The sequence below is a fragment of the Brachyhypopomus gauderio genome, unplaced genomic scaffold (assembly GCF_052324685.1).
Source record: "Brachyhypopomus gauderio isolate BG-103 unplaced genomic scaffold, BGAUD_0.2 sc68, whole genome shotgun sequence".
NCBI classification, from domain to species: domain Eukaryota; kingdom Metazoa; phylum Chordata; class Actinopteri; order Gymnotiformes; family Hypopomidae; genus Brachyhypopomus; species Brachyhypopomus gauderio.
Genome location: NW_027506889.1, coordinates 983,173 through 1,004,566, shown reverse-complemented (window position 1 = coordinate 1,004,566; position 21,394 = coordinate 983,173). Strand labels below are relative to the sequence as shown.

At 43.4% G+C, this 21,394-nt stretch overlaps 2 protein-coding genes across 4 annotated transcripts in view; both read left to right on the top strand.

The window, feature by feature from the left end:
* glra3 (glycine receptor, alpha 3) overlaps positions 1–4,562 on the top strand; it is a 57,942-nt gene extending 53,380 nt beyond the window's left edge. For all 3 annotated transcript variants that reach the window (XM_076989469.1, XM_076989468.1, XM_076989470.1), the window contains one exon: positions 2,206–4,562. In XM_076989469.1, coding sequence (XP_076845584.1) covers positions 2,206–2,499 — 294 coding nt within the window. In that variant the 3' untranslated portion in view covers positions 2,500–4,562. The remainder of the gene's footprint in view (positions 1–2,205) is intronic.
* Positions 4,563–4,682: 120 nt separating this feature from the next.
* On the top strand, positions 4,683–15,693 carry hpgd (15-hydroxyprostaglandin dehydrogenase). The gene is made up of 7 exons (XM_076989471.1): positions 4,683–4,968; positions 5,159–5,282; positions 6,042–6,148; positions 6,971–7,067; positions 10,080–10,156; positions 11,059–11,222; positions 14,766–15,693. Exons 1-7 carry the CDS (start codon positions 4,813–4,815, stop codon positions 14,887–14,889), a joined length of 849 nt encoding a protein of 282 aa, XP_076845586.1. The 5' UTR covers positions 4,683–4,812; the 3' UTR covers positions 14,890–15,693.
* Positions 15,694–21,394: the final 5,701 nt, after the last annotated feature.

Genomic DNA, 21,394 nt, shown 5'->3' with positions numbered 1-21,394 from the left:
TCATGACTGACCTTTGTATCCTTTAAGCAGTTTAAAACAGGATTGTTGTAAGACTGAGTTACCAGTGAGCGATCAGATTTGGCAATGACACAATTAACAACAAGATCTGTCCTCCTGCTCAAAGCCTTCTGCATGAACATGTCATAAAACAAGAGGAATGTTGACCTAACAGAACAATACCGTTTTAACACCCTGACCAGCCTGAGGTGCATAGTGTGACCCAGCTGGGCGTGGCAGTGGATTCCTAGTGTCCTCAAGAGATAAGAACAACCATGTGTTAACACCCCATGGCATCAAGAAATATGAGTAAAATATGATGAATCAGGATATTTGCATATAGTGGCACACTGAGACTATAGAGACTGAGAGGCTGATAGTGTCTATAGAGACGCTCTGTGAGAGACTGAGAGCATCTACAGAGACGCTCTGGGAGCGGCTGAGAGGGGCTATCTACAAAGATGCTCTGGGCATAGCACGGGGGCCTGAAATCAGTTGCAAGGCTTTGCACATGCAGGTTCTGGGCATCTCACTAGCTGAACTTAACTGAGGCTGAAACTTATTGGTGCCTCTGGTCAGGATATTAATGGTATTTCTTTCCACATCTGAACTCGAGATGAAATCTCAAATCAAGTACAACAGCTGCTGTGTTGAAGACAGACCAAAATACAGACTGGGCAGCAGTGTAAAAAAGCAGCCAGTTAATTCAATCAAATTCATTTCAATTCAATTACATTTAAGATCATATGTCTATATACAAATTATGACTTAAAATTTAATGAGACCCACAAAACTAAGCCAAAATCAAAATCCAGAATTTATTTAAGCCTTTATGGGTCTCCTATTTGAATTGATTGACGTGAAAACGAACACACCTAAAATGCTCAGATACGGCCTGGTATTTTGTCATTCTTTTAAAGAGCTCAAGGAGTGACTTGGCACAACACTGCCATCCAGGGTTCATGAGCTGTAATGACACACCTACGGTACACCTATGACATGCTGCCCCCGACTCAACCAACCTGGCTTTGTAGGACCACGCATACTGTAAACTCCGCCCTCAATCACAGCCATCAACCTGGCTCTGTAGGACCATGCATGCTTTAAACTCCGCCCCCAATCACAGCCATCAACCTGGCTGTGTGGGGCCACGCATGCTGCAGGACCTGGTCCCATGTCAGCTATTAGTCCTGAGGCCGACGCCCCTTCCACCCTTTCTGGACACACCCATTTCCTCTGCTGCCTTGGCTGCATGTGCAGTTACAGTACACAATGCATATGTTCATTCAGCTTGCTCTATGCAATTCTGAATATGTTGAAAATTTTCACAGTCACGTTCAAGCAACCATGTGTATTACTTGATTTAAAACATTTTATTGTTTCAGATAATTAGCCAATCTGGAAGTGATTACTTATGGAAATTATGTTGTAATAGTGTTCTGATGTGAGCCATATACTGTAGAAGGGGGCTTTCATGCTCTACACATCAAACCCATGTGCGGACCGTGACACCCATCCAGCCGGATTATACTGCACTTAAATGGTAGTTTGCTATGACCTGAAAACAATGCCCTTTTGCTACACATTTGTGATAAGACTGCACTCATGGAAGAAGAGGAACCCCTCCCCTCCCCCCCTCATCTCCAACTCCAAGTGACACGATTGCGGCTTAATGGTTAATAGTGTCTGTGTAGTTATGGAAAAAGTAAGCTAGTGCTCTCGGGCTTTTCAAGTTTTGGGGTATAGTCCATGCAAATCATTGCCATGCATGTGTTCATCCTCCCCTTCAATAACTCTTCAATCCCTGTGTTTGCACTGCCACTAAAAAGATCAGCTCACTGTAAGACAAAGGGAAGAATTCAAAGCCATTCTGAAAGAAAACATTTCAAAATGACAGATTTAAAGGTCAGGAGTGTGACAGGGCCCCGGTAAAGAGGAAAAAGTGTAAAGTGAACTAAGACTAAGTTTTTGATCTATATTTGCTCTTTCATTTTGGTTTTTTTTAAACAACAATTTATCTTGTTTAAGTGAGCCACAAATTTTTGTGCACTTCTATTTAGGGGAAGAGCAGAACTGAAGTTGTAATGAAATGAACCTCACTTCCTGTTTGAGAGGATCAGGCTGTCTGCAGGCATTGCGAGGCGATCCCAGAGCCCCTCTGTGGGTGCTGGGGATCGTGTGTCTTTCTGATTCTCTTGCCCCACCTAGGAGGACGTGCGAGAGAGCCGTCTCAGCTTCACAGCCACGGGGAAGGACAACACCATGTCCAAAGGAACCAATCACACGGCGCTGAACGCCCAGCAGGGGCAGGTCTCCAGTTTGCCTGGCCACGCCCCCATCGCCAGCAGGAGCCCTGAGGAGATGAGGAAGATCTTCATTGACCGTGCTAAGAAGATTGACACCATATCGCGTGCTGGTTTTCCCCTGGCGTTCCTGTTTTTCAACATCTTCTACTGGGTCCTGTACAAGATCTTACGATATGAGGACATCCACAAGCCCTAAAGGCAGGGCCTGATGGGATGGGTGGGGCCTCCAGCACTGCTGCAGGCTGACAGGCAGCTACATGCAGTTGACTGATGGAGATACGGACCTTTGATATACCCACACCAAACATGAATATGTAACACTGCCAGCCAAATGACTTGTTAAACTGAATGGCTAGTTCTGGTGGCTATGCTTCCAGCATTCCTTCACACACTCACACAGTGAGACCACACACACTATGCAACTGAAGGACAATTCACTGAGGCTCTGATACCTCCCCACAAATGGCCAAAATACACACACACACACACACACACACACACACATAAACAAACAAAAAAACATAAGGCTCGGCCAACACCTTCCTATGTGAAAGGAACACATGCATGTATGTCACAGGCCGGTTTTGTCTGGTTATCTTCTGCTCTTTACTTTCAGTGTTGATTCTATAGTGGTTTTAATACAGCACTGTTTTAATAAAACGCTGTTCTACGACCGTGAGATCAGAAAACAACCCGACCTTGTGCCCCATTATAGAGTTAGACCTAAGCAGCCGATGTAATCCACCTACATGAAAGCGTCACTACAGCTAGCTCATTTCTTTGCTCGTCATAATTGCACGTATGTTTTATTTTACTTGAGTCAAGAGGATCAGTGAAGGTGAGAAGGTGTTTCAGGGAGTGTTGTGTTCCATTTCAGGAGGTTAACTGTGGAAGTGTGTTAGATTAGGCTCAAACATGGCTTAAATGTTTACCCCATATTGACCATGTAGACACATATTCAACACTGTTCCCCCAACAGGGAATATCACTGTTCCAAAAATCAACAGAGTCATATTGCCTCTGTCTGCTCCCTGTGCGTGATCATGGCGGTTTTACAGTAATGTCCACGCAGTGGAATCCTGACAAGTCCATTTCAGGCAAAACCTGGAGGCTTAACTGTTCGATAAACCATGACAGTCCAACTGTGTTGGAGAGGCAAATTAGTGTGCCTGCTGGCCAACACTGGGCGGTGCTGATCCAGAGACTGGCATGTGGTCTGAAATAATAGCCTGGTGGCAGAACCAACCGAGCCTTCCGTATGAAGCAGCGGTGTCACTCTTTTGGCATTTTTTAAAGAGATAATATCTCAATATCTCTTCAAAACGTTTTCTATGTCTCACACTATTGGGGCGTTTACAGTAGGGACCAGTCAGTGAGTTTGTTTGACTTTCTAATAAACAGTTGCATGTCTGGAGAATAAAGAATAGTGAAAATAGAGTGAATTTAGATACAAATAAGCTTTCCATTAGAAAGAATATGACAGTATTAAGTGAAGGAATACATTGCTGACATTAAGTAAACAAAGTACATCTGAATTTTAGGTTCTCTTTAAGAAGTGACTGAGATCAGTGTTTACCACAGAAGTGAATGAAAGCCTTAGTTGGGTTTCCCAAGGGAAAGGAGACCGCTTGGTATGACTGGACTAAGGTGGGTATGAAAGACAGATCGGCACTCGTCACATTTTCGCGGGCGAGGTGATGTGAAACTAATAACACATGATTCATTGCAGCCTTTAATCCTCAGAGAACAGCGGAGAGTCCAACTGACGGAAAGACGTCGAAGTTTCTGTTAGGCTATAATAAACCAGAGAAACTGAGATGTTTTTCCTTCGTTAATTTAATTTACTTTGAAAGGGTTCAAACTGTTATGGGCTTTCGTGGTAATCAAGTTTTTTTTGTTTTTTACAGTTTCTGAAACAAGAATTTTATCGGATTATCTGTTATAATTTGGAAGAAAATACAGTGTTCCCACATGTTCTTACGGTGGCATCTTTGATAGTGGTAGATTAGTACATACCTTCACACTGCAAAGGATACTTATATTTATAATGCAATAGATGTTTCATAATTTATTTTGTACAAAATATTTCATGTTATGCATGTATTGTGATCAATAGTGATGTATTTTATTTTTATTTTGTAAATATGAATTCGAACTAGCAGTCCACGTATTCCAGTGAGAAAAAGCCAAACGCAAATATAATCTTCCATGTACATCTGTAAATAATTGCCATATGTCTAATAAAGTTCATGCTGAAAACGAGTGTTAAAACTATCTTTACGAATGAAGACCACCTTCATATGATTCGTTCTTCATTGAAGAGCTGCGCCAGCTGTTCTTGTTCGTACGCGTAAGCGTTTCTACGCCGGCGCGGTCGCCCTTGCAACAAGTTCGTTGGGGTGTGCGCAGAAGTCAAGTCTCGAGCGTTAAGGACGTCAGTCTTGGTGAGATAAACCGATAGTGCTTTTTTTCCGAGTTTACACAGCACCTAGCTGCACGCCCCTTCCTGATGCCGAAACTTCCCCACGACATGGTACATAAAGCGCAGTGCTGCGCCGATGAGGCGTCCGGCATGGCGCTGCGAGGTAAAGTGGCGCTGGTCACCGGTGGAGCGCAGGGGATCGGAAGAGCCGTTGCAGAAACCCTTCTGGAAAACCAAGCGAAGGTTGGTAGCTGAGAGGAGTATCTGTCTAACCTCACATGTATCTATTCACTAGACCTGTGAGAAAAACTTTTTTTGTGTGTATTTTTTTACGTCTTCCCCGCCGCGTAGCAGAGGCGTCTACGCTGTCTGAGATGTTTGAACAAAATTATTTACTTCTTTGGCAACATTGATAACTTTATCTGTTATTTAGGTTTCGCTTGTAGATCTAAATCAGTCCGTCGGGGAGAAGTGCAAGAAAGATTTGGATCAACAGTACGGTGAAGACAACTGTATCTTCATCCAGTGTGACGTGACAGACCAAGGAAGACTGCAAGGTAATAGACGCCCGTATTTAGAGCACACTTGGCCATATTCATGAACAATCTTAGGGTGAGAGCGCTGCTTCTGGGTCGCTTTGTGTTTTAGGTTTATAATGAACGTGGGAAAACTGATCTTAGATCAGAGTTCCAACGTGCCTTGCGTGTACAGGCTAGGACTGTCTTTAGTTGTTTTGCCAGCTGCGCGCTATAGTGTTTTTCTAACCCTAATCATAACATGTCTTATCCTTTTCTGGTTTGGCACAGCCTGAACATATTTCTTAGGTAGTCTGTTTATCCTTTTTTTATCCCCCGAGCACCTGTGTAATGGATCATCATAAAAAGGTGTGATTGTTCAGGTTCGTATTTTGGAGTTCCTCTGTGCCTCAGGCGGAGGTTTCGGAATGTTCCGCGAACGTTCTGAGAGCGGATCCTTCCATCTGGTCTCAGCACACGAGCAAACTGCAGCTCTAACTCGCGCTGTCTGTTCTCCACTCACATGCTCATTTGTCTGTTGTTAGTAAGAGTAAGAATAAGAAGGACTGCATGCATGTGCACATGGTACCTCCAGGGGTCAGCTAAGTGCGGCCAGACACTGGAACACCTTCTGTTCTCTGCTGTGGAAAGGCAGCAGGGTAACAGACACTGCCCTGCCCCTTCGAGGGGTACCAGGGGCTTCAGACACTGCCCTGCCCCTTTGGGGGCTTCCGAGGGGCAAAGTGCTGACTAGCTAAACCCGATTCTAACATTCTGTCTTATTTCTATTGATTGTTTCAGAAGCCTTTCAAAGCACAGTTGAGAGGTTTGGAAGACTGGATATTGTGATCAACAATGCTGGAATTAACAATGAGAAGAATTGGGAGAAGACCATCGAAGTGAACCTTGTAAGTGCACCGCTCCAGCGGACGAAGGTTTGGGAGGGGCCCGGCTCCCCTGTGAGTGCCGACCGCATTCATCCTGATTCACTGTTTACATAGCCAAGCCTGGATCACTTACTGCTGCAGGGTGCAAAAGCCATTGCTTAGCATTTAAGATTATAAATCAGTTACTGTCACATACCAAAACCCTCCTCACACTTAGTCTGGCTCAGGTTTCATGGCTGAGATACACCAACCCCACAGTGCTGTAGTGCTAGGCAGGGCTGTCTGTGCACCGCAGAGCAGGGCAAACAACGAGAGAGTGCTCTACGAGAGAGCTCTATGAGAGTGCTCTATGAGAGTGCTCTATGAGAGAGTGCTCTACGAGAGTGGGCTCTACCAGAGTGGGCTCTATGGTTGAAGATGGAACATTACGGCGCATTTGGGGAACTGCACAACACTGTAAATGGACACACAAGCACAGAACTGCGTGACAGTACAAGTAAGCCTGCAAAGATGTGGCACAATGGCAGGAAGGCGTGGATGCAAGTGTGCAGCACCTGTGTGGTTCACACGAGCCTGGATGTTGCCATCTGAGCTGGAGAACAAGATGAATGACAGGTGTAGAAATATGTTACGAGCCTCAGTGACCAAGGACTCTACAGGCCATATTTTTACAATCCATGATATGTTACAGTTCATTTTGAATAAGATACCAAATGGGATGTGATGCTTATATATATATATATATATATATATATATATATATATATATATATATATATATATATATATATATATATATATATATATATATATGCTGTGTTTAATTATACGTGTCTATTACAGACGTCTGTTATAAAGGGCACATATTTAGCACTGGACCACATGAGTAAAGAGTATGGAAAGGAAGGAGGTGTTATCATCAACGTGTCATCAATGGCAGGTAATCACTGTAATCACATACGACACCTAATAATATGGGTAATTTGAGTAATTTGACTGTGTGCTTGCTGTCAGTGTTTATTTGTGACCACTGCAGTTCTGAAAGAAAAATGAAAAAGATTGTCCCACCCCAAAAAAAAAAATTCTTTCTGTATTTGTCAATAATCCATCACTGATAGAGAAAACACTTTTTGTCCTGATATACACTATTCAGTTTTAAACAGGGTGCACTTATTACTGTGCTGATTGTGAAATCAATTGGCTGTTCTAGACATGTTTAACACTCCGGAGATTATGTGTTTTGACACGAGAGCATAGTCAGACACTACCATGCTAACAGCAGACCAAAGTCTATTAGCAGCAGGCCATCAGGGTAAATATACAAAGATTTCTGGTGAAACAAGATTTTTCTTTATGCCTGTTATTTGTCTCTGCTGATTTGCTTCAAGAGAGCTGAAGACAGCAGAGTGATACCCTTTAAATCAGACTGTTGTTCTGGAGATTAGCGAACGTTACCATCTCTGAGATGCAGGCTTAGCTTGGTGATACCTCAGCAGGTGAAGCATGGTTCCCAGTCCCAGTGGAGACGTGGCCTGTGGCACAGACGTAACACAGAGGCTCTAATCCTCCTGCACACAGGGGGCGCTGTGGTCCTCATGTTCAGGAGGGGTGCGCTCTCTGCTGTTTTGTCCCCAAAGCAAATACCTGTGCAAGGTGGAGAGCGCAAAGGATGCGATGGGCAATTTCGGCTTTTCCAGGTGGAGGCAGGTGATTTGTACTTTCAGTGTTTGAACGGTATGTGTCAGCATTTTCTGTTCTGGAACTGTCTGTTCAGTCTCAAACAGAAGTGGCGTCTGTTGCTCTGTGGATCTAGCCACCCGATTGTGAGGTTCACTCACATGCAGCACTGGTATTGTAGCTCGATATTTGGTGCCTCCAGAAAATAACAACGCAAATTCAATGTGTATGAACTATAGACACACCTCCCAATGTTGGGTTCCCTGAAGGTCGCGACAAAATGAAGCAGAGGTTGTAAATCAGGGATTTCTGTTGTCCCTGTGCAACATGAGGGGTTACACTCTGATGCTCTTGTGCCAATGGCCACAGAAAAACATACTCTATACAGCACAGACTAATGGTTAATGGGAAGTGTGTGTGGTGGTGGTGGTGGTGATAGATGATATAGTAAGTTTAATTGTAATTGTCATCAGTAAATGAGAAATATGGCTTTTAAATATTGCTGTTTGTCTTCTTACACACTGAGCTTGACAGAAATGCTTCTCTAGGTCTTTGGATCCTTTCATTTAAACACAGCTGTTATTCGGACATAGCTATTTTTCAGCATTTTTTTATTTTATAGGACAGCTGCTGGCCTCTCAAACCACAGATAAACATCACTGAAGCAATTGTTGAAGACTTGTAGCTACAGTTTACTTAAATCAGGTCCAGCTCAGTTGTCTCCAGTTTTTTTTATCTGTTCACTATCTTTGGCATGTTGTGACCTAACTACTGGCCATGTTGTTCTGTGCTATAAGTTACATTCTGAACTAAAAGAAGAAGTGTTGTCTGTCATGTGGGCTTGTGGCTTTTCCTGGAGGCCCACGGTACTCTGCTTCTGCATTTTGGACTTTTGTGTACAGTCTTTCAGAGGCTGTAAACACAGCCCCGCGACTCAGTACACCAGGGTGTTAACCTCAGCTTCACGTCTTTTGGATTTTCAAACGAGACGAAGCGAAACATTCCCTCTAAACATGCTTCAGGCAAGTTCAAACAGGCGCGGGCAGAAAGGTCCTTCAAATGGTCTGAGAGAGAAACAGTGTTGTCCCTAGCACAGGCTGTGAGGAAATCCGGTTTTGGTTTTCATAAAGGCTTTTATGTGTACACACATGCGCGCATACACATTGCTCTCTGCACATTCTGACATTTGACACATTTGGAGAGTTAAGCAGTCATAAGTATTGAAGAGCAGTTTTGTGTGCCCAATACACGGCCCACATGCAATCTCACACACAGTGCACTACCCCACATACAGTCCCTGCAAGCCATCCAACATTTACCCTGCTCTCGATGCCGCACACCATCCCGCACACGTCCCTCACACGTCCCACACATGTCCCGCACACGTCCCGAGGGATTTCCTCATTGTTTGGTTTACTCTTTATAACAACCTCAAGCCCTGACATTAACCCATAACCTGCAGCTTACTGAGCCTGAAGCACCTCAGAAGGAAAGAAACACGCAAGACACAGGATCCTATTGTGTGCATGAGGATTAGTCCCCATAGTCTCGTAAACATTTGATTTAGGCTCCCTCACACACATCACACAGGGAGCTCTGTAACTGTAAACACAGATCTTGCATGTCTCCAGTAGTAATTTCAGGATTAGAAAAGGTTGTAAAGTTGTTTATCATGTCAAAGCCTCAAGGTTTGTAACTGGAGCACTACAGTTCAACGATAGGAGAAACACCATGCATTGATCAAACGTAAGGCCATTACAGTCTAGCGTAGAAACAGGAGAATATCTAAACAATGCTGGTCAATGCATTTATATTTATCCATAAAAGTCCTGGGCTGTAAAGTGGAGTGCTTTGAGTAATGATCTATAGCCCCATTGTGTTCACTTGGTTTGAACACTGCAGCCAACAGGGATTTCATGCTGAATTAAAGGGAAGAGCAGAAATCTTCAGACTTGGCAGGTTTGGATTTTCCATGACGGAGGCGCTGGGAGTCAGAGCTGGTGTTTCACTGCAGCCCCTGCAAAGCTGAAAACCCTGCTCTCTTAAGCCAAAGAGGACCTGTAGTAACCCATGTAGTAAACACTGTAGTAACCACTGTAGTAAACTCTGTATAAAACCATACAGTAAATTCTTTAGTAGCTTTTAACAGGCAACTGCAACTTGTGTCATATTTAAGCCGTGCATCCTGTATTGTGCATTTGCGCGCTGTAGCCCAAGGCCTTTAGTGTGCCCTGGAAGTAATTCATCTTTGTGTTTGTTTTGTTTTTTACATCAGCATTCCTGCATTCTCCCCACCAGCCTGTGTACACAGCCACCAAGCACGGTGTGATCGGCTTCTCCAGAGCCTTGGCTGTGAGTGCCCGATTTCACCTTCACCTACCGGCTCTGGCCAGTAGCTCTGAAACAGGCAACATCCAGACAGCAGACACCACACAGAAGACACCAGACAGCAGGCACACAGACAGCACACAATAGACACCAGAACAGCAAGGAATACAGACATCATACAGAAGGCACCAGACATACAGATGGCATACATCAGACGTTATACAGACACTATACTGCACGTATTACACAGCAGACACTATACAACAGATGTTATATAGACACTATACTGCAGACATTATATGCCAGACAGCATACCGTGTAGCAAGCTGAGCCCATTAAGAGATTTTTGGCAGTGAGACAGTTCAACACTCAGGAGAAGAATTCAACCTTAAGCAAAGCTTCTCTGACAGCTACAAACAGCTGGAAAATATTTTTCAACAGAGGCACTTTTTTAAATTAATGCATGTAGCCATGACGATGTGTCAAGGCTCAAACTAACTGGTTTTTGATAAACCTAATTGATCAGGTCTAACTGGCCTCTCATAAAACCCTGACAATTAATGACATTGATGATTCAGTTTTAACCAGTGTGTTCTTGAATAATAAATACCAATGCAGGAAAATGTTGTATTAGATTTGCTAAATAAAAAAGGTCTTCCTAGTGGGTTCAGATGTTTCAAACTACCAGCATGCTTTAAGTGAAGGCAACAGCTTAATTTACCTAAATCTGTGAATTCACCTCAAATGGAGTTCACATGCTAAAGGTGAGAGAGGGAGACAGTGTATCTGTGACTGCAGCCGCTCACCGATAACATCACCCTCACCCCGCCTGTGTGATGCGTCTGCGTCTGCGTGTTGACACATTCTTTGTGGTGTGTATGTTATTTGCTCCGACCTTGTTTAGACTCGTTTCTCTCTCTCGGCAGGACGCGTCCGAGCAAGGACACTACGGCGTGAGGATCAACACCTTGTGCCCGGCTTTCGTGGACACCCAGCTGCTCCGCACCGTCGAGCACGAGGAGAACATGGGCAAGTTCGTCAAGTTCAAAGATGAGTTCAAGCAGAGGATGGACAAGTTCGGTGTTCTGAAGTAAGTTCTTACGTAAGCACCTGGCTGTTGAGCTCTGCGTGGGGTTCGTTTCTTCCTGAAAGACAGGCTCCTTGCCTTCCTGTGTACTGTCAGCTCATAACTGAACTTTGTCTCATCTGAACAACCTCAGTTACAACATCTACTAATGGTGATTTATTACAAGGCATTTGCAATAACACATAAGCCACTGAAACATATACTAAAGGCTTTACATCACCTGCAACTGCCACCGTAATTAAACGTTGAGGTTCATGACATGACCATGAATGATGCAGACGCAACAGCTGATTAGCAGTTCCCAGACATGCAAGAACCTGAGTGTGCAGCCAGTGTTGGTGTAAACATGGAGGTCTGTGAGGACGCCTGCCAGCGGAGCCCAGCGAAGCCACTCGTGTGTGGGACAGGCTGCTTCAAACGCAGGTCGCTGCCTGGTACCTTCAGCCACAGAAACCCAAGAGCGTTGACAGCCATTTGTTTTCCTATGCAGAACACTTGACTTTTACAACTTTATTTCATTTGTATAGGACACACAACATTTCACTCCAAGCCAGGACAGCAGATATTAGCATGCATGTCCTTCCGCACATATCGTTCCCTTTTTACAAGCTCTCTGGAGAGTCAGGCAGCTCCGGGCATTGAGTGCATCACCCTGCCCTGCACACGCTTGTCTGCTTCCTGGTTCTTTTCGTCTGTCCTCAGAGACAATGTCTCTGCACCTGCGTCTGTAGGACACGCCTCCACAGCGTTCCTGTCAGACCTTACTTCACTCTTCACATGCTTCTTTCTCTCGCCACAATTTTTTTTTTGAAATATAGATTTTCTGACACTACTCCTTGCATAACAAACCTGATTACTTCATTACATTCCTAAAAATGCAGGAATTCATTCATTTGTGCCCTTGCACAGGGGTGGGGGGGTTATCACCTCCTACAATCATGAAAGAAATCAGCATCACACCAAAGCCACAACACTCCCCCACAAACATTGATAGAGCCTCAGGCACTAGATTGGATCCATGACAGATAGCATCAGCTGCTGCAGACGGAGGATTCAGATGAGTGCTGTATGCTGTTTTTGTTTTCCAACTCCCTTGTCCCTTCACCTGAACTATCCAGAGAACCTGGAGAAGTTAGACTGTCCCTCTCCATATGAACCAGGCCCCAGGTCAGCATCTATCACGCTCTACCTGATTCTACTTCCTCACCTCCACCTCCTACCACCAGACCTCGCCCTAGAACGAGCCAGGCCCTCCTTTGCTTGCCCAACATGCCATCAAGAGAACCTCCACCCATCCTCACTGGTCAAAGGGCAGAAAGTCGATCATGCTCACCCAGTTCTAATAACTGCAGTGCTTCTAATGGTGCAAGAGCCTATGAATCTGTAGGGCCCTTGCTGCTAGGGTCTATAACTGTTGCAAAATGAGTGGACAATGTGCGGCTGAAGACTCTGTCCAGTGTTCATCAGCAATGATGACAATGGAGTGTTTCCATCAAAATCAGTAATTTAATCTAATCAGCAGAAATGCCACCCATCCTCAACTGTTCAACTAGAAGATGGCACAACATATTCTCCCAGTCCTAATAACACTGCTGCAGATAGTTACTGCTATAGTGATGACCACACCCATATCTGTTGCAAGAACATGCCTGGAACCTGTGTGTCCAAAATCTTTATCATTCCTGTGACGACAATAGAGAAAGCATAGCGTGTGCACCAATAACAGTAAATTCCTCTAGTCTACATTATGTAGAGTCACATATCATAAAACCACACACACAGGTTATTCATCTTTTCTCAGTAACAGATTTCTTATAAACATGATTTTATTGCAGATCAAGGACTTGATTTCTTGCTCTTAACAGTAACCTGGCTAAATGAATGTACCAGGGCAGTTGTGTCCACATTAAGGTTATTTTCTGTGCATGCAGTTGACCTATTTTGAAAGTCTTATTTTATAGGGCATTTCTAGAACAGGGCTCTGCAGATTTTATTCGTAACCTTCTATAGGCATCCTAAGGAACAAACTTTTAAAATGTTTGAAATGTTTCTGTTTCAATTATAATTAATTGTCTTTTATATGTTTATTTGTAAAGCACTTTGAATTGCCTCATGCATGATATGTGCTATGTACGTAATCTTGCCTTGCCATAATTACACGGAGCCTACAGTGTCCTAGACCAAATGGGTAATCTGTGTCCATTGCCAGATGGACCAAAGGAGGGCTTCTGGGTCAAATGTCATCTGCACTTCTGTTTTTACAATCATCCCTGGAATTTAGAATTGATGTGGACATGTGGTACCGCAGAGCGAGATAGAGGTAGCTCGAAGTTCTATGCAGACACCCATACCATCAGAGTCTTGGCAGATTAATCAATACGCACTTGTCTAAAGTAGCTCCTCTTTCACATGGCACCCCTGGACTTCCCCTCTTCACCAGAGCAGCTTGTTCCACACCTGATTCAACTCATGGCTTATTATTACAGTTGAAATGAATGTTACAACTGTTCCTCAGCCACCAAAGAACAGTCCCACCTTCTTACAATCCCACCTACGCACAGAACAAAGCTCTAGACTCCAAACACTGGGGCTAGCCTTCAATTCCCTACATGCATGGGAAAAATACTTGGCAGGCCAGAAGACTACCTCCTTGTAGAAACATTTCCTGATTGGTTAATACATCTGGACCATATTGCTTATTACAGAGTGCAGGAAAGTCAGAAGGACAGTTTATTTATTTATGAGAGCACTGATAATAGTGATAGCATTTAAGTTGTAAAGACAGTTTAGGGTGTGGCTTATAGAAGCACACACTGCAGGCATGAGAACCACTGGACTGTACTGAACAGGACTCAACTGTACTGGACTGGTTCAGCCGATGCTGCCTGACTCCCTAAGTCCCCTTCAGCCCTCAGAGTTATGGTTATTGATATGGTTATAGATGTATGATGCTGGCCTAACAGCTTCGGTAGAAACAGACTGAACTGTCCAACAGTAACCCTACATAGCGTGAGTGCACCCACACCAGTACATATGATCCGATAGTCTTTGGTTGACCACTATTGCAGCGCTGGCTGATGCAGTACCGGTTTGACTTCTTCCACTTTTTTTCTGACTGTCTGCTGTGGTTCTCTGTCTGAAACCAAAAATAACAATTCAGTAAAGTAGGACAATAATTTCAAAACTTTTGCATTTAATACATTTTTCTTTATTGCATACTATGCATTCTAAGTCTATGTTGCATACAATATACTTTATGTCTATATTGCATACTGTATTCTGTATGTTACACTGGTGTTGCTTAAACAAGTGTACTTGGCTAAGTTCAGGTTTGTGTGTCCTCAACAATTGTTTTAGCAAGAGTCCAGTAAAGATAAGCTCCAAGCCAGACTTTTGCCTGATTGTAAAGTGTACACAGGGCCACATTAGTTCTGGACAGCTCTTGAAATCTGATAAGACGGATGAAAAGTTGAGATTGAATAGTGCTACGTGCTGTGTATTCTCTTAAGTGAATGAATGAATGTGTGCATGCGTGTGTGTGTTTAGGCCTTCTCTGATCGCCGAGGGCATGATGCGCATTATAACAGACGAAAGCCTGAATGGAGCTGTGATGAAGATCACCTGCTCTAAAGGGATCCATTTCCACACGTACGAGCCTCTCTCTGCCTGAATCTCCTCCAATCCTGTTCCACCTCAGCAACTCTCGACCCAACACTAGCACTGACGCTCACAGTGTACTCAAGGTCTGATTAAACCCTTCTATACAGTGTCTTGAGTCACAAACCCAACAGTCCTATAACGACTCAGACATTCCCAAGGCTTCAGGAGAGAGATCAGACATCACACAGAGCAGATCAGGATGGCCAAACAGAAACGGCCTCTTCCATTTCCACACTGGGCTTGTGGTTAAGTTTGTATGCCTAAAGTAACTGAAAATCTTACTCTGTGAGAAGTTTCCTGCTCATGCATTCATACAGGAAGGATGTGTGGATGGTCTGCCTAAGATTCAAATGTTCACCATTCCAGGTTTTAAGACAACACAAAAGAAAAAAAGATATACTGGTCTTCTTCTAGCAACTTTTTAATGTAGAACTGTTTGTTTTATTTAGTTTTTATGTAATACCATTTAATAATCACTTGTATAAAATATGTAAAAGTATGAAACTGTTTTCATGATTGTCTTTTTTTTGTTAGTTCTCATTTATTTATTGACTTTAATTAATGCTATATGTTCTTACCTCAGTAGTAAATCTTTGGATTGTAATTTCATCAGCTCAGCTATTCACAATGCCAAAGAACAGTTCAGAATCACTGGTTTACATCTCACTGGTGCCAAACACGCACATAGCCTCATTCAGCTCATGGCATTAAAGCCTCCGGAATCATATCTAACCTCAATCAAACTATGTAATGAGTAAAAAGAAATGTTTGGACCATCTGAACTGCTCAAATAAATATTTTTATAACTTCAAAATGAGAATGTTCAGCACAGCTGGTGATTCTTTTAAAACTACAAAAAAATTCGATGTCATATTAATACGCTAAATGTCAGTACTATGTCATAGAAATAAACTAAGAATAAGTAATATTGTCAGAATAAGTAATATTGAAAATGTAAATAGATAGAGAAGTAGGAAGTAGGAGAATGAAATGCTTGAGTGTTAGGAGTCACAGTGGTGACACCATCTTTTCCTACATCATCTTCTCTGACACTCAGCCCTGTAAGCTACCATATCACCACCAGGCAGGCAGAAATATGTCTATATATGGGTCTAACCCTGTTCCCAGAGAGGCGGATCTGAGGCAAAGCTTCAGGGCACACGAACGCGCCCCAGGTGGACACGCGGGCGGAGGTGGCACACGCAGCCTACAGCAGCTCGCCTACAGCTAATGGAACCGTAGAACGCGACTCAATGTAGAAGATTTCAGGCTGAAGGTGCGGGAGTGTCTGAGCTGTGGTCAAACAGGATCTTGTTCATTCTCATTTTCTCTCTCTCTCTCTCTCACTCTCTCTCTCTCTCTCTCTCTCTCATGTCCCACTTGCCTAATTTATACAAATATTCGTTCAGTGACTTAAAATGGGTTAAAATGTACAATATCAACTAACACATGCACTCATTTACATTGTGCATCTTAAAATTATGACATTTAGAGCAGTTGCTAAGGTTCTTGGTGAACTTTTGTCAAAAAAATAAAATAAAGACAAACGCTCCCACACACGCCTACCCATAAACACCTACACATGGATCCCATGACTTTGTTAGTCTGCTCCTTTGTTTACATGTTCAGCCACACTAAACACGCATGTAGCTTATTTGGAGTTAAAGACCTTATAATTGGGCTGAATGTGATGTACAGTCGTAAATATGCTGCAGCACTAGATCTGCACAACTTTTAAACATTCACCCAGTATGAATGACACACTTTTAGTCACAGTCAGCTAATTCATTCAGTACATTAGTTCATTGGCATGTCATTTGAAAACAATTGCTTTGTAAAAAAAAATAATAATAAAAGTCTTACCAGGTCAGTAATCTGTACTGTACATCTATGAAAATTATTTTCAACTTAGAGCTGTTGCTAAAGGTCTTTTGTAAAGATATAAGGAGGCACTTCAACAAAAGCTGATTATTTTTTTGTGTGTTCATTTGCCGGAAAAGCGGCCTTGCCAGGCCCGGTTCTGACAGGTATGTGGTAGGACAGGACGTGGGGGGGCGGGGCTTGTTTGAAGACTACAGCCCTGCAGCTGCAAGACAGCCCTGCGCTACAGGTTTCCACTCTGTAACACTTCAGACAGAAGAACACAGGGCTGTGGAATGCATTCCTCTGTCAGTGTGAAAGCGGGTAATACGAGGGTAACATAACAGGCAGGGTGGGACGTTTTGGGATGAAAGCCTTAATAAAAGCAGGAGGGCGGTGATTATGTAAATGTAAGGAGGCTCAGAGCCGTCTCCGGCCTGGCCTGAGGCACAGCGAGGTGACGTGCTCTCTCAGTGTTCACGTCACGTCGTCATCGCTTACTCGTGAAAAGTGCCACACGCAACGCGCTATGACGTCGGGCCCCAAATGCTCTGCCAAAAGTCTCTGGTTCACTGCCTCGGAGGAAACTGACGCATTCTTCGACTATAACCTACTTAGAGAAAATGAATGTGAGTGTGTTTGTGTGTGTATGTGGAGGAGGGGAAAGAGGCCCCGAGGCTATTCAGGGAGGGGGCACGGTACTAAGAGATGATAAAAACATGTATACTCTGATGAATGACTGAATGACTATTATATGCCTTGCTCTAAAGATGTGTTTTCACTAGAGCTGCTATCTTCTGAAGTCCGTGTAGTTCCTCACACGTACGCCCACCATGCAAGAGTGCTGGTGCCTCATCGGACAAGATTGAGATCTGTGGACTAGGAGTTAAATAGAAATGAAAACAGTCAGTGTCCTTCCTCCTGATGCTCTCCTGTGGTTATGTGAATTCCTTCAGGAAGGAATAATTCTAGTAAAAGACTTCCTTCATAAGATTTCCTGTCTTGTTCTATGCTCTGAACTTATCCAAGAGTTCCAAGAACTCAGCATGGAAGTGAAGAGAAAGGCTCGTGGGGTGGTCTTACATAACCTGCCCCTAAACAGTTAAACACAACAAAAATATTAGCATTTCCTTGTTTTACTTTCACTAATGGTACTTTCGTTCAAGAAATCAGTTACAGCAAGGAGCATTTATGGGAATAGGTGGAGCCGGTTTTAACATTATTTAAAACTACAATTCACAATATATTGTGTACATAACACATTAAATCGACGTGTGTGTATTTAATGGAGTTAATTATTGAATTCATGGAAGATGGGAAATTGTTATATGGTGATCCTGTAGAACCTCGTGATGTTTTTAATGACGTGTCTGAATGATCATCTACTCATACCACTGTCATAATTGGTTTCCCTTGGCTGCATGAAACTGCCACACTCTATGGTTCACTTATTGTCATGTGAGCTGAATGAGTTTTGCACTATTGTAAGTGTGAATCATGCCAAAAGTTTACATTTGGGGGAAATTCCTCCACCTACAGGAGGAGGAGTGGCAAAACGACTTCAAGATTACGCCTCTGTTTTGAATGAAAACTACTTTGACACCAGGTCTAAATCAATAACACCAAGCTTCTCATCAGACAAGATTTGTGCATCAAATCAAGAACCAAGAGGTAAACAAGGTCATTTCTAGTTAACTAGGATGCATGTCCATTTTGGGAATGCACTTCTTTAAGTTTTGAGAAGGAAAAGGTATGTAATGTTATGTTATGTAGGAGGAAATGAGGAGTAATTTCTCTCATGTGAAGATGCTTTATCTGACATGAGCACTTTGCAAAGTACCGAAAACTAACCCCACACTAATGGACATGTTCAATGATAAATACATAGAGAAGGCATGGAGAACTGACCCAAAAACAGCCTCTTAATTACAACACATGCATAGTAATCTGATCTGAACAAAATCTGACCAAAAAATCTGCTCCAAACATCAAATCAAACATTAAAAAAACAAACAACGATATTGTGATCGTTTATGAACGGCATTTTACATCTAGTATGGCATGGAGGTTCAACCAACCACAGCTCTAATCTAGGACCTGATTACTGCTTTTTTTTTGGTTGATTGGTTTGACTTTGTGTAAATACGTGTTGGTCATTTAAAAATCCCTATAACAAATAAGGTGGAAATGCATTCATTAAATTCAGATCAACAGTACGTGTGTGTGTACACAATTATGTGTGTGTACACGTTCTAGAACATGAACTTTAAACTGGAGGAGCAAACGCAACTCACACGTCAGACATTGACTCACGTTTCATTGTACATAATGTACTCAGTAATGTCTCGTGCATAACAGCAGTTTCGCAGAAAACATCTTATGACTCAAGATCATCACCACTGGCTGCAAAATAAAGAAAAGAAAAAGAAGAAAAGAGACATTGTTGGAAGGTAATTTATAAACACACACACACACACTTGTGTCATCCTGCTGGTTTCTCGCTCTCACACACTCACACACACATTTTCATTACTCTTCTGCTTCCCTTCAACACTATTCCATTATTAAAGCGCTCACATCAGTAAAGTGGTCACACACTTATTAATTCAGAACTTTCTGTCCGAGGCTCGCCAAGGAGGATGAACACAGCACACTTTGTCGATGGGCTGTGATGTGGGCGGGGGGTGTGTGTGTGAAGCCCCTCCCCCGTCCCCATGCCCGACGTAATCCTGCCTGTTTGTTTTATAAGTCCAGTTCTCAGTGGGCCCGAGCCCCGTGCTCTCCTTCCCTGTGATAAGATGTTATTGTAGGGACTCCCGTGAGGTCCAGAACACTCTGACTGGCAGGCACTGAGCTCCTGGCCAAACTCCAGTAATAATACGCCGGACTTTGATTGGCAAAGAAAATAAGCGGAGGGAGGGGTGCACAGTTCCAATCAAGAAACCAAGAGGAAATTCACTTCAGAACAAAACAATGCAGCAAGATGAAGTTGGCTAATTTTGAAGGGTTTGGGCTCTGAGGCAGTGCACAAGTAGCCAGAAGGCCGCAAGAATACAGAGATGCACATGCATCATTCAAAATCACGTGCTCATAACTTACATGTTACTTTAAACAAAGTTTGTGCAGAGGACAGTGCAACCATTCACATGCTTTAAAGCGTGAGGCTATTTGAAGTTGACCACATGCACACGCATTGGTCTATAAGCACCGATGTAAATAACTGACCAAAGCATAAGCATTTGTGTTGTGATTTTGGTGAAAAGCATCAGTCACTTTTGAAGCTCATTCTGCTCCTTTTGGTTTCTACTACTCCTCTGGCCCTTCCAAGAGGCCCTCATTAACTTGAATGATGAGTCCAATTAGTGTGGTGTCATTCAGGCATGGCAGAGACCAACCAATCAGGAAGGAAAGGAGTTCAGTGGCTTGCATGAGATATGGGTAATTAGGGGTGAAAATGACCTCCTAATGTAGAAGTGGGTCTGGCATGCTTGACTAGACATGCATGCACACACACGTAAGCACACACACACACACACACACACACACAAGCACACACATGCAAATACACACACATGAGCACACACACACACAGTCTCTCTAAATGCATGCTTGAAATGCCAGCTCTCATCTCATATCAATTCCAACACCTGGACCTAAGATCAGTGTACGATAAACTGGAGTTAAGGAAGCAAAATCAGTGTCCGATGGTGAAGCTACTGCTCAGTCCAGCCCCCTCCCCCCAGGAGAACGGTTCTCCGTTCTGAAGGGCCGTGATGAATGGAGCCCCATATTACAGCGATGTTGAGGAGCACCAGAGCCAGGCTAATCAGCAACAGCCAACGACATGTTCACACCAGCTGAAGGATCTCTCTGTTTTCTCATCCATTTTTTACGCACATGATTATGATTGCAATCATTATGAGTAGTCTAATAGGGCACTTAATACCCTGTGTTCCCCCTGGGAGGTACCACTGAGGCCTGGTGAAATTACATCATATGTTATGCTACATAGGAGTGTGGTGTGGGTGAGACAGCCTGCTCTGAGGGAGAAAAGAGGTAGACACGGGGAGTGAGACAGCCCTGTAGAACGGACACACACATTTATCTTATGTATTGCATTTTTAAATATTCTGTGACTGTGTCACAGAAAGAAAGGTCAAGATGTAAATACTCCAACAGCAAAACCAGAGTGAGAACTGGCCAGTAGAATGAGTTTAAATGATCCAGCAGGGTCTCTGCCTCTATCCTGGGACCAGGATGGGTCAGGCACTTCACGGGCACTCTTCTCCAGAGCGACGTGCACACTGATCACGTTAATGGAGGATGCTAATGTTCTTCACCAGTGGAACTATAGCTGCATTCCTTTGAACCCTTGCTTTCTTCAGTAAAAGCCCATATCTTAGTTGTAGTTTACACACCCTGCATCTACACACACACACACACACACACACACACACACCAGGCACTTCTGCTGCACATCCGCCTGCAGCGTGTCCCTTGTTCTCTGTTCCTGGACTTGCTGGCACACTTCAGCAGAGAGCAACATCTGTACATAGGCAGAAGCCCTGGAAACCCAGTGGAAGGGCTAGAGCCAACAAAGGCTTTAATTATCTCAGGCACTGGCCTGCTGTACTGTGACCAGGGCTGCTCATTGG

Bases quoted from the DNA above. Each gene is read 5' to 3' on its own strand.
- hpgd (XM_076989471.1), top strand. From the start codon at position 4,813: ATGCCGAAACTTCCCCACGACATGGTACATAAAGCGCAGTGCTGCGCC. The intron at 7,068-10,079 runs GTAATCACTGTA...TTTTTACATCAG, and splicing joins CAACGTGTCATCAATGGCAG to CATTCCTGCATTCTCCCCAC. The intron at 10,157-11,058 runs GTGAGTGCCCGA...CTCTCTCGGCAG, and splicing joins GCTTCTCCAGAGCCTTGGCT to GACGCGTCCGAGCAAGGACA.